At 39.9% G+C, this 13,017-nt stretch overlaps 1 protein-coding gene across 3 annotated transcripts in view; it reads left to right on the top strand.

Annotated features, from left to right (window-relative positions):
* The window catches only part of pde5ab (phosphodiesterase 5A, cGMP-specific, b), a 124,991-nt gene that overhangs the window by 23,090 nt on the left and 88,884 nt on the right, over nucleotides 1–13,017 (top strand). For 2 of the 3 annotated variants that reach the window (XM_017430336.3, XM_017430337.3), the window contains exon 1: nucleotides 6,402–6,749. The exons of the other annotated variant lie outside the window; for it this stretch is intronic. In XM_017430336.3, coding sequence (XP_017285825.1) covers nucleotides 6,652–6,749 — 98 coding nt within the window. In that variant the 5' untranslated portion in view covers nucleotides 6,402–6,651. Of the gene's footprint in view, nucleotides 1–6,401; nucleotides 6,750–13,017 lie in introns of those variants that run through there. 3 annotated transcript variants of the gene reach the window in all.

The following is a 13,017-nucleotide window of genomic DNA, read 5'->3' as shown; positions in this document are numbered from 1 at the left end:
TAATCATCAAAATTAAACGAAATAAACATTTGAAATATATGAGTTTGTATGTAATGTATGAATATAATATACAAGTTTCACTTTTTAAATGGAATTACTGAAATCAATCTACTTTTTCATGATATTCTAATTTTATGACCAGCACCTGTAAATATTTGTGCATATGGAAGGATATATAAACACACATATGCACACCAGGGCGGCAGTGGCTCAGGAGGTAGGGGTTCGTCCTGTAACCGGAGGGTTGCCAGTTTGAGCCCCCGCTCTGTCTGTCTCAGCTGTTGTGTCCTTGGGCAAGACACTTCACCTGCCTTGCCTACTGGTGGTGGTCAGAGGGTTTGGTGGTGCCGGTATGATGGCAGCCTCATTTCTGTCAGTCTGCCCCAGGGCAGCTGTGGCTACAATGTAGTTTACCACCATCAGTGTGTGGATGTGAGGATGAATGGGTGAATGACTGTTTGTAGTGTAAACCACTTTGGGGTCCTTGGACTAGATAAAGTGCTATACAAGTGCAGGCCATTTGCCTACATATGCACACAGTTATACATACATGCACTTACATAATCAATTAACTAAATATCATCAAGGTCAACAAGGATTCAAAGTCTACACAAAAAAGTGTCTTAAACAAAGACTTAAAATTTTCAAGGGTCCAGGCATCTCTGTTATGCAGAGAGGCAGAACATTTTATAATTTAGCCCCTTGTTAGTTCCTATTGAGCTGAGATTTAAATGGATTGTGGTGCAATTCTAAAGCATGTGTGGTGATATACAGACACAGGTGTAAAAGTATGGTGTAAAGATGAAAAGCAAAGTGTTGATGGCATACAAAATGAAACAACAAAGCGATCTCATACAGATGACAAGAGTGAAAATGCAGCATCTTTCTGTGCCCCCACCATCCTCACACTGTTAAGAGGCCTTGTTGTCTGTCGTTAGCTGTTGGGGGGTGGGAGTGTTCCCTCTGGGGATGACCAGTCACCATCTGCCGGTAAGGTGACACCATTGGCGGGACCAAACATCCACCAGGGAGGATACTGAAAACCAGAGCAGTGAATGCAGATACAGATGTTAAAAGCCATTAGACTCCATCGATAAAATCTTGAGATCCTCTGACTTTGAGATTCATTGACTAAATGAAACGTTCAGTACTGCTAGGGTGTTTGTTACCTCCGCCAAGGAGGTTATACTTTTGGTAGTGGTTGGTCCATCTGTCTGTTAGGAAGATTATGTAAAATCTAATGAACAGATTTTGATGACATTTACCATACTTGTTTGATCTTTATATAATTGTACTGTCACAAACTTTAACATTTAACAAAAAATGCCCCCTTCACATTGGGTGACAACACCTCTACGCTGTCAGTATTGTTTTAATAGGTTGATATATTGAGATAATGACTGGATCACCACAGATTCGGAAAATCAGCAAACCACCTGCAATCATAATGCTGCTACACTCTTTGTACTTGCCAAATAAGTGTTTTCTGCTATTTCCTATGTTTTTCCACAATACCACCATGCTGTCCCACCTCTCTACAACCTTTTTTGCTCTATCACAGGTAATGGATAGCCCACTGCATTCTTAATACACCTCTTTATATATTGCCAAATCTCTGCCAAGAGTAACTGTGAACTAACTGTAAATATTGGCAACTGTCACAAATGTTTCCATTTGTGAATAATGTTCTCCCTATAGAATGATGAAGTCTGACTGACGGATCAGTTTCTAACTGTTACCAGACTGATAGGCAATATTTGTATCCCCGAGGAACCTAACTAACCCAACCAATGAAGTCAATGAGTACTAACCAATGAGAGGCAGAGTGCTGTTGCCGGATGCTGCAACCAGCCATTTTTGTTCAATGGGCAGAGATATGACAAATTGGACTAAGTCTAAAAGAGTAACTACACTTTCTAAACAAGCCCCAAAAACACAACCTGCGAAAATCAATATTTTCAAGCTAATTTACAGCAGAACAACTCCAATATCAAATACTTCTATATTTTGACACAGTTTTTGTTGTTTAAATATGTCACAGGATAAAATGCCAGGAGTTCTTGTTCATTTTAGATTATCACGGCCTCAGTTTAAAACTAGCTGAGAAACTATCCATCCATCCATTTTCTTTACCCGCTTCTCCATTCCAGGTCATGGGGAGCTGGTGCTTATCTCCAGCAGTCACTGTACGAGAGGCAGAGGACACCCTGCGCTACATAGAGACAAACAACCATTCACACTCTCACTCCCACCTAGGGACAATTTTAAGAGTTATTAACCTAACATACATGTTTTTGGTCTGTGGGAGGAAACTGGAGTACCCAGAGTAAACCCACGTGTCCACTGGAATACAAGAGAACATGCAAACTCGACCCAGAAAGGGCCCAGGCTGGGATGCAACCCTGCAACCTTCTTGCTGGGAGGCAACATCTTTAATCACTACGCCGCTGTGCCATCCCAGCTGAGAACGAAATAGCTTTATTATGTCCAGATCAAAAACCAAGAATTAAAATTTGCCATATTTTCTTTTTACTGTGTCTGGAAATGTATTAAACAGGGTTTGTTATAACTGCAGATAGTAATAAGTGATGGAAGGATCTTTCTGCTCCTATTTTACAATGTTGAAGCAAATGGTCACACATAGAACCAGAGTTTCTTGAAGAGTAATTAAAAGGGAGTTTAAAATACTCAAGGGTATTTCGAAGATAGTATCTTTTTAAACCCAGTTATACAGATACAAGATCTTGTATAACTAAGTTTAGGTTTAAGTTTGAGCTTTTGACCCATAAAGAACTACACTCAAACATGCTCCTAAAAAACAGCTTTTATTTCCACCAATAGTTGTTTCAGAAATGTTTCTTTTTTTGTAGTCGAACATTCCCAAATGTCCTTTACATAATATTCTCACATAGCAAGGTAAACATGAACAAGAACCACTATGTGATGTTTTACTGAAATTCCCTCAGAGAAGAGAGATCACATTAGTCTATTAAAAGAAGAGAAGACTGTACTTATGTGACCCCAATAAATCTCTCTCCGGGGGAATGTGTGGGAATGTTTTAACTATATGGAAACTTCTTTGAAACATTGTCCCACAGATTAATGCTCGTGCAATATACTGCTGTGAGGTATTTTCAAAGGACGTGAGGGAGTGACAGATGAAAGGACCTACATCTAATACCCAAGACCCTCTGACCTAGATGTGTTCAGACAGAACACTTCAGCAGATGTTTACGTCATACCAGCTGTATTGTGGGCTTGTGCAGATATTATAGAAATCCGTCTTTGGTGCAGAATGTGGCAGTGTAGGAAAATAAACCCTAATAGGGCCACACTGAGGTTTATGTTTTCTTTGATTAGACTCGGAACCTAAGTTAAAGAGAAATGGGTACTAGTTATAGTAAAATGTAATACTACATTGGTTGGTTGTCTGGGATTATTTTCTTTCTAACTCTGGCACCACAAACACACACGTAAGCACAGAAGAAGGAGGTTGTGGCAGTGGTCCAACAAAAAGGATTACTCCAGCAGTTTTTCTTCTGCCATAAAGTCACTAACTGTTTCCTTCCACTTTGTTTGGTTCAGTTTAAGTCATTAAAAGTGGTTTTGATTGAGGCACTAAAACCTGTTAGTTAGGGTTAGAAGAAAACCTGGATGCCTTAAAATAGAGTCTCTCCCAATGACGGTCTAGTGCATGTTAGGCCCCCTTCTCATCCAACAATAACCCTGAAACAATGTAAATAATCAGACAAAATGTGGATGGTCTTTGAAGGTTCTTGGTGAGGTTTTAGAGGGTACCTTAAGAACTAGGGTGTGGATAATTGTGAGCAGGCACAATAGCTCTGTAGTAAGGTCCGTGGTGGTTTATCATAATAGCATCAGGGTCCAGGGTGGAACAAGGTAGCAGCAGTGGTAGTATGCCTGCGACCTTGGGCCCTGTGCACAGGACTGGCTACGGTGGTCTCATGGCTGTGCTACCACCATGATCGTGACAAGGTCATGAAAACAACATAGTGCAGATGGCTGTATCCTGGCACGGTATTAGAGAGTCGTGCCACGTGAGTAGAGTGTGGTGAAAATGCAAGAGAGTGTCTCAAGGAAGTGGAAAATAGGGAGAAAGAAAAACATTCAATGAGTACTTAAAGTGTAGCAGTGCTTTGAAAACTTTCACACTGAAGAAGGTTTTCCAAACTGGCAACAATCCAGCCATGTTCTAATAGGTCAAGGAGAGTAAGGTCATCATCCAGCGAGAAAAGAGCTTTAACATTTTTACTTTTCCAGGGTACTGTTTCAGTTGCAGATTTAGAATTTTTCCAAGTCAGAGGCAATACTTAAAACAAAAACAATGTCTACTATTCACAATACATCATAAAACCTTTGTGGACAGTGACATGGTGAGCACACAGCAGAGTGGGTACAAGTTCATTCAGGATTGGTGTGTCTTAATTCATGCCTTTTGCTGTTTTTCACTTATTTCACCTCTTTATTAGTGTCCAGGTTTAATTTTCTTTCTTTACTTTAATTTCTGACAAGATACAGACACAACATTAGTAGTGTTTAAATGTTTGTAACTCTGCACATTATGTAGGCCTATAGGTGCTCCATCTTCAAACAAGACAAACTTAGGTGTAGATTTAAATAAAACATCTCCCTCGGGCAGTACTGCATGCCATAAAACACTAATAAATATGTTTTTTTCAACAAGATTTTGTGTCATGAAGTTCAACTCCACCAATGACTTTCAATTTTAAGTCCAATCAAATATCGCTCTCTGGATCTTCATGCTTTCCCAAATAGGGTCTTTTCTGTCTCCAAAAAGACTAAAATGGTCACAGCTGATGCTGAGCTCAAGACTTCAGGATTTAAAAAAAACTGGGTTATGCTATGATGACTACATCAATCTCTGAGATGCAAGCTTTTGCACATTGTACAAGAGCTAAGATTTAGAGAAGAAAGCAACTTTTCAGAGCCATCCATTTTTCTTTTCATTTAGAGTTTCATTTTTATTTGAACTCTGCTTACTGACTATACCTTCAAACTCAAAAGTGATCAGTGTTCCATCCATCCATCCATCCATCCATCCATCCATCCATCCATCCATCCATCCATCCATCCATCCATCCATCCATTCTTGTTTATAGATGTTTCATGTATATCGACTTTTAAAATACAACCCAAATTCCAAAAAGGTTGGGACATTGTGTAAATGTAGAAACAAACAAACAAACAGAATGAAATGTTTTGCAAATCTCATAAGTTCAGATTTTATTCGTTCCAATTATAAGTTTCTGTAAGTTTCATTAAATTCTGTCTTCTGCTTCATGAGATATTTTGCTAACAGACACGAGCAAAGACATTATCGTCCACCTTTGCCCTTGTATGGGAGGAAAGGGGTGGTAAAACTTATAGACTTTGTTTTTTATCATGATTATTAGCTAAACTAAATAAGAAACTAGTTAGCTGCTGTTGTTTACCCATGTGTGTTTGATGGACTACAGAGAGTTAAAGGTGAAATTAAATAAAATATCATAATAAGTTTTTATGTTTTTCTTTTAGTTAAACTCTATCATAAAATACGCCAGTGGTCCATTTCTCTGATTTAAAATAATAACGACTTGTTTTTAGAGTTTTTTGTGTCAAAATCCCAAAGTGAGCTGATTGTGTGGGCGGAGTTACGTCCTTGATTGGTGACGTAGCAGGAGGCGGGGCCAGCTGTGGTAGACTGCTGTAGGACACTAAGGAGGTTACTGTCACCATGTTTGTCAGGAAAAATGGAAGCAGAAAAAGAAACAAGTTTTGTTAACTAGAGTACTGCTTTGAAGCGGGAGGTGGCCGGTGCCGGTCCGACAGGCGGTGGTTCTTCTATTAAAAGTTTGTATCTCAGGTGCTCCTCCTCAAAACATTAACTTCACAGTCAGTCACCAGATTTTGGGTTGTAATTCTCACCAGGAGCTAAACTAACCACATCCATCCATTTCTCATCCTCTAGGAAGCTGAAGAATGACACAGCTGTTGTAGTTGGGTCTGTTTACACAATTAATTACAGATATTTTACCTCCACACTGTCTGTATTTGCTATTTCTTGCCTTGTTCAGCTCCTGTGTTTGACACGTTACGTCACACTTCCGAGTGATCCCGGAAAATGCCCAAGAGACTCCTTGTAATTTTTTTGAACTTCTATTATGAATTTTAAATTATTGTAATTTTTTTTAAAAGCGAAACTCTGAAAACAAGCACCTTTTATGACTTTCTTTTGATTCATGTTTCAAAACACTTTTCAAACCAGGTGAGTGATGTTAGCGCCCAGCCTCAGCCTGCACCACAGGGGATAATTACTGCCCCCTCTCTCCCCCCTCTCTCCGGTCCTCCCATGCTCTCTTCAGCAACAAGGAAGCGCGCTTTGTTTACTGTCCGCGCGCACAGCGAGTCCGCGAGCAGCGGCTCTCCGCTCGAGCCTCCCTCTCTCTCTCTCTCTGTGTCGTCCCCCTCTCGGTACCCGGCTGCTGCCCCGCGCGCACAGACGTGGACGCCGGCAAATTAAAAACAAAAACAACAATAGCAACAAAACAAAACAAAAACAAAAACCAAAGCAAAGAAAACCAAGTGGAGCTTCGCAGCCGGCGGAGGGTAAACTGACGTCGCCTGAGCGCCATGGAGGAGCACTGCTCCCCGGAAACCGAGAGGATGGAAGCGTGGCTGGACGACCACTTGGACTTCACCCACTCATACTTTGTCCGGAAGGCGTCAAGGTAAGAAGAGTGGAGGGGAGGTGGGTCGGTGCCCAGTCCTCTCTCTCCCTGTTAGTTGACCTTTGTTTCAGCCTGAGAGCCGGTATGATGGGGCAGAAGCAACCATCCCGTGGAGCCCCTCTGTGTCCGCACACTGAAAGCTGCTGGGTTCTTCTGATAACTCAGCTGCCGCCTGCAGGGTCAGGGCTTGGGTGGGTTCGGACCCGGGCTTCTGAAAGCTGGGTCTCCTCGGCCCCCTGCAGTGGCTGCTTTGTAACAGAAAACTCAGTTTATAGCCTGTCTAAACTCACAATAAGGACTGATCCCTCAGCAGTTTATCTGCCCAGTTAAATCAGGCACCTTTAGGCACAGGAAAGGTTGTGGTATGAATGATATAATGAAATCACCAACAGACTGAGTTCACAATTTTTGAAAAACTTGCAACGTGCAATTGCTTTTTATAGCAATGACTATACCAGTTGTGATAAATCCACATTTTCTTGATTTGTCACGTTCTCTAATATCATCACCATCACCTGAACCAGGTGTGGCATGAAGGCCAGTGAGAGTCAGTTGAACTGACCAAATATATTATTATATTATTAGCATGTAGAGCGTGACTGTATGGTACTTAAAATATAATGGACAATGATTTATTGCATCTTTGATATTGCCCTTACTGATGATGCAACAAAAATAAATTTGCAGTATATTTTACACCCCTGGTCTGCATACTGTAATGTTCCTATGTATAGTTTTTTCCCCCTCTTTTGTCTTAATACTTAAAAACAATGCAATCCAACATTAACAGTAGTTTATATCATCCATCCATCCATTTTCTTTACCCGCTTCTCCATTCTGGGTCGTGGGGAGCTGGTGCCTATCTCCAGCAGTCATAGCTTAGATTATATAGGATAGAAATTAAAATCTGGCAAGTATGTTTTCTTAAGGGTCAAGTACATTTTGTGGCTTTTACAGTATTTATTTAGTGGGAGAGATGGTAAAATTTGCTTTTATGAATGTCAGGTTTGTTCAAATGTTAGTTTAAAAAGTTTGACCCAGTGGTTGGGTCATTCTTCACGGTCCGCTGATTTAAGCTAGAAGTTGACCAAATTGGACCTGACTGGACCTCTGCTTTAGGATTTATTACGTAAAGGTAAAGATGGTAAAAAAAAAAGACTTGTAAGAAGATGTTTAACCTGGTTGGCTTTGTGAATAACTTTAGTTTGCACTAGACCAGGGGTGTCAAACCCAGTGATGCAATGGGGCCAAAATTAAAAATTTGGTCCTAGCCAAGGGCCAATCACGATCAATATTCATTAAAATTATATAAATTAATTGGTTTTAGATGTATTATATCAAATCATTCATATAGAAATATCAATGACCTTTTCCCAGTTACAGATTATACAGAATTTAGAGCAAACATACTTTAATGAACACAGACAAATAGATCAAACTTCAAAAAGCTCATCATCAGCAGTCATTTCTTATGCCTTACTCAGCTTTTAAATGAATTTTTTAACATTAAAACATTTTTAACATTTTTTTAAAAGCCATCAACAAAAACCTGATCATACAGAAATTAAGACTATATATTGTTGGCTTTTAAGTCACTGTCGAGAGAAAACTTCTCTGAGCAAAACACCAGCTAAAAGCGAAGACAAGCAAATCAGCGAAAAGCTAAAATTAAAGCTAAAATTGAAGCAAGCACTGTATGTTGACAAAGCTTTCAAAGAGAATTTTTTTTAAGGAATTGAAGAGTCCCCAATACATTTCTTTGAGAATAACTGTAAATAAGCTTACTAATTCAAAAACTATTAATGTTACAAAACCAAAAACATTAGCCGTAATATTCTGAAGAGCTAAATGTTGAGACGGGCCTGGAAGACAGAAGTTGAAGCCACAAATGAGCTCCCCCTAGTGGCTGGCTCCAGTACGAATTTTAAGTCCAATTACATTTCCTCTATGTAAATGAATGGAACATTTTCCTGACTGAAAGACAAAAATGCACTTCAGATATTTTTTTTTCCCAGCTTTAGATTTTAATGCTTTAATAATATCCATGATTTGCACTAAGTTGTAGTTCACTACAAGAAAACAATATATATATATTTTTAGTTGCTACAGTTCAACAAATGAGTCATTTTAACCATTTTTTGGGGGGTAAAAAACCTAACCCAGTTTGTTGGGTCAAACTGATAACCCAAACCTGCTGAGTTAAAACTACCCAGGGGTTGGCTCGGTCCAAATTTTGATTTGGTATTGGATTGTTTTAAACCCAGCAGTTTTTAGTGTGTGTGGAAGTCCTGGCGTGTCCTCACAGCTCAGTCAATCACATTATTTTCATTTCACCCTCCACTCCGCAATCAGAGAGCTGCCCACAGCTCTGCAATCATTAACTTTTACTGCTTATGTTCATTGCTTACTGTTGGACAGGTCCTTGGTGATAATTATACGAGCCCTGTGCCATAAATGAAAGTACTTCACTTCTAATGCTGCCTCCAGTTATAGACCTCAGAGAGCTGGCCAAATTAGCCATTTAATTCCTTACACAAACACGTATTTCACAATTAAAAGCCTGGCATTCCTTGGAGGAATGCATATCGCCTGCCGCCTTTCATGCCTGAGTTTGAGACTAAGATCATATTTTGTTGGGAAATGACAGAGTTGTAGCTCTTAATGCACAACCTCTTATGGTATTACAAGATGTCACACTTAGAGCATGTGTTGTGAATGACTCTCAGCTACTACCATGTCAAATTTTAGCTTGATGTCTGTAGAATGTACTGACTTATTTCCATTTTTGTGTTGGCTAATGTTGATTAGCTGTGGCAGCCATCTTGAATTGGGATGACTCCAAAAGTTAATCAGTTGTAGATGTACATACAATGATTAATTTCTAAGTGTTTCATTAAAATCTGTTTAGTGGTTCATGAGATATTTTGCTAACAGACAAACAGCTCCAACGGTTAATGCTAAAGTGTTAAGCGAAGATTTTGCACAATGAGAAGCATTTGGACTATGTGTTGAGGACAACTCTCAGCTACAACCGCACCAGATTTTAGCGCATTATATGTAGAATTCAATGAATCATAGCTGTAATCGTGTCTTCTAAAGTGAGTTGGATATGGCAGCCATCTTGAATATGGTTCATTCCAAAATGTAATCAGCTGTAGATGTACATCAAATGATTAGTTTCTGCAAGTTTTTATTAAAATCTGTCCAGAGGTGAATGAGATATTTTGCTAACAGACAGACACGAACACGTGCAAAAAGACATTATCTGCTGCCTTTGCCTGTAGCAGCTTTATTTTTACTGTAGCAAACATGCTTTCAGATAAAAATAAATAAATAAATAAATAAATAAACAAACAAACAAATAAAACTTCATTAACTGTAAGAGGTTTGCACTCATCAGCCACTCTGCTGCTTTGGTCGAGAGGCATTTCTTCAAGAGTTATTGATTCAGCCACACCTCCCCTGGATGCATTAGGGTTGGCCCTGTGGGGGGTAGGGAGGCCACCTGACCGGCTCTGACCCGCCGCTGTCAGCTGGTCTTCTTCAGGTTTTATTAGCGGCGGACGCAGGCCCAGGACGGCAGGGCTAGTTTTATGGGATGTGCAGCCTTCCGCTCAGGTGAGCGGAGCCGCTTACTGATGTATAAACACTAGAATGAGGCCCCATCCACACCGGAGTGGGTCGTGTAAATATGTAAAATAATAATTTCAGCCTTGTGTCCACATGGAAACATTGCTTTAGGAACCCCTAAATGGTTCTTTTTTTGAAACTGGGCTCCAGAGGGAGAAAATGTCGCTGAGATTCATTGACAAATGACGTTTATGAGGGAGTCTCCTGAATGTATCCAATTGGTTTCAAGTTCCTGGCTTGAGTCGCAGAGGCGTGCAGCCCTGTTACTCGAGTTTCGAACATGTTCCAAAAATTCGTGGGGCAAATTTTTTTCCCTCAAAATAGTCATTTAAAATAGCGTCCCCAAGCAGTCTGGAACCCACCTGAGTGTTGTGAGTGTCTCCAGCTCGTCTCAAGAGTGCATGAACTCTATTTTGACACCTGCAAGGAAAATCTCCTCTGACGGAAAATCTCAGGCAAATGGTCAGGTCTAAAAACCACGATGGTGATAAATAATTATTACTGAAGAAACGCTCTAAAGCTGCTACTGTATTTGTCATTTTTAATGCGTACTCCAGCAGATTAAACTCTAAACCTTGGGGTGACTGTAGAGGTGGATACAAAACGAGCTTAGATGGCTGGTAGGCAACAAAATAATGTGCACGGCAAAGAACATTTTAGAGAGTCCCTCGCAAATTCCTTTTGCAAACAAATGTCCAACATATGCAGCCCAGTGAGATACTGGCTTTAAATGTGTTGCACTGGTGTTGACTCTGTAGGCTATATCATTCAGACCTGCTGCTAAATTCCGTCCTGAAATATTGTACTGCAATCAGATAGTTCTAAATTCAGGTCTGAGTGGCCTCAGTGTGCATTGAAAATGGTTCCAAACCCCTTTTATCCACATACGTTTGGTAGTCTGAACCCAATCTGTCTTGAGCACCACTAAAGGACTGACCCCACACAAGCAGCAGCGTTATTGACTGGATGTCTCTGGGCAAAAAACAAAATAAAATAAAAAAAAGTCCACTTCAGCTGCCGTTTGGCAGATAATTAAACAACCATCATTGGAAATATTCTGAAAATACAGATTTTTCTAAACTAAATGTTTAAATGAACGTTTTGGCAGAATCCTTCTTAATAACCTGGTCTGTTTTGGCAGGATTTCATTCATCCGAGTGGAAACCAGGACTCAGTGTGGTGAATTTCTCTTCAGTTTGTTCTGATTGTTTTCGAGCTGATTGGTCCCACTGTGGTCACTTTATAAAGTGGATAGCTGTGGATTTTCACAGGTTAAAATCCTCAGTCTTTTCTCTGACGATAAGCTCTGTGAAATCACAAATCACTGTGTTATTTTGTGCCCGTTACCTAATTATGCTTATCAAGAGATAACAACACTGTGACTCTAATGGCTCTGAACTCTGCTAATGTCAGAATAATAATGTTTGTGTATCTGACCACTTGCAATCAAATGAACAGGTATACAGTGCAAGGTGAGAAAAAGGTTCCACATGTGGATCTTTTTTAACCATTTAATTTTAGTTATTTAGAGTGCTTGGTGTAGGGCCATGACTTACAATCAATTTATAAATCCATTTAAATTCTAGGTTGTAAGGCAACAAAATAGAAAGAATACCAGGGGGGGGGGGGTGAATAGTTTTGCAACCCACTGTATGTCATTTGAACTCAATTTCTTATGTTGTGATTAGATGAAGCTCCAAAGCTTTAAAGTGTCTATTAATAGTAATCACCCCTTGGATGTTTTATGGTTTTACTATTGTCATAAATCAATCATAATCATCATAAATTGGCCTTTATAACAAAATAAACAAACAAACAAAAGAAAAATATTCATCAATGTCAAAGTGAAGTCTATTTTTTTGCATAATAATAGCAATTAAGTAAAAATATGTAATATAAAATAAGTGACTGCATTAAATTCATCCTTTTAAAGTGACCGTCTTAATTTAACTCAGAGGAAAGTTTGTTGCAAAGTACAAGTCAGGGCATGGATACAAGGATTTCCATGGATCTAAACATCCCAGGAGTTCTGTTAAATCCATCATCAGGACATGTAAATCTACCAAGAGCAGACCGTCCTCACAAACTGAGTGACGGTGAAGGAGAACAGTGAGAGACACCTGGGAGCTCTCTGAAGGAGTTAAAGCTCCAGCAGGTCAGATGGGAGAGACTGAGCTCCTACAGCTGCTGCCCGGGTTCTTCAGCAGTCTGAGCTCTGATTAAATCTCCACTAGACTTCAACTAGAGTTTGACAAACTCTAGCAGAGATTTACTCTGCGTTTTCTTTAACAGTAGCTTTCTCTCTGCCTCTCTCCCGTAAAGCTCAGGCGGGTGAAGAACCCAGGGGCAACAGTTGTCGCTTTTCCTTGTTGAGTTTAAAGATTAACCTGATTGTTACTTACTGTCCCAAAGATAAACCTAAAGCACCTATTAAACGTCTAAATGACTCATTTGTCCTCCGAGAAATGAAAAGCTGAATTTACAGCTTTCCGCTGAAGCGTGTTTCTCGGTGTAACACACTCAGACGTTTTACGGCCGCACCGTCAGGTTGGTCAGGTGATAACCGTGGACACGGGCAGCAAATGCAAGCCAAGTTACAGCGTCGACATCAGGGGCCTGTTCGTCTTCTGGTTTTTAC

The sequence above is a fragment of the Kryptolebias marmoratus genome, linkage group LG7, assembly GCF_001649575.2.
Source record: "Kryptolebias marmoratus isolate JLee-2015 linkage group LG7, ASM164957v2, whole genome shotgun sequence".
Classification (NCBI taxonomy): domain Eukaryota; kingdom Metazoa; phylum Chordata; class Actinopteri; order Cyprinodontiformes; family Rivulidae; genus Kryptolebias; species Kryptolebias marmoratus.
The sequence above is the reverse complement of the archived record's forward strand: the minus strand, read 5'-3'. Positions and strand labels throughout refer to the sequence as shown.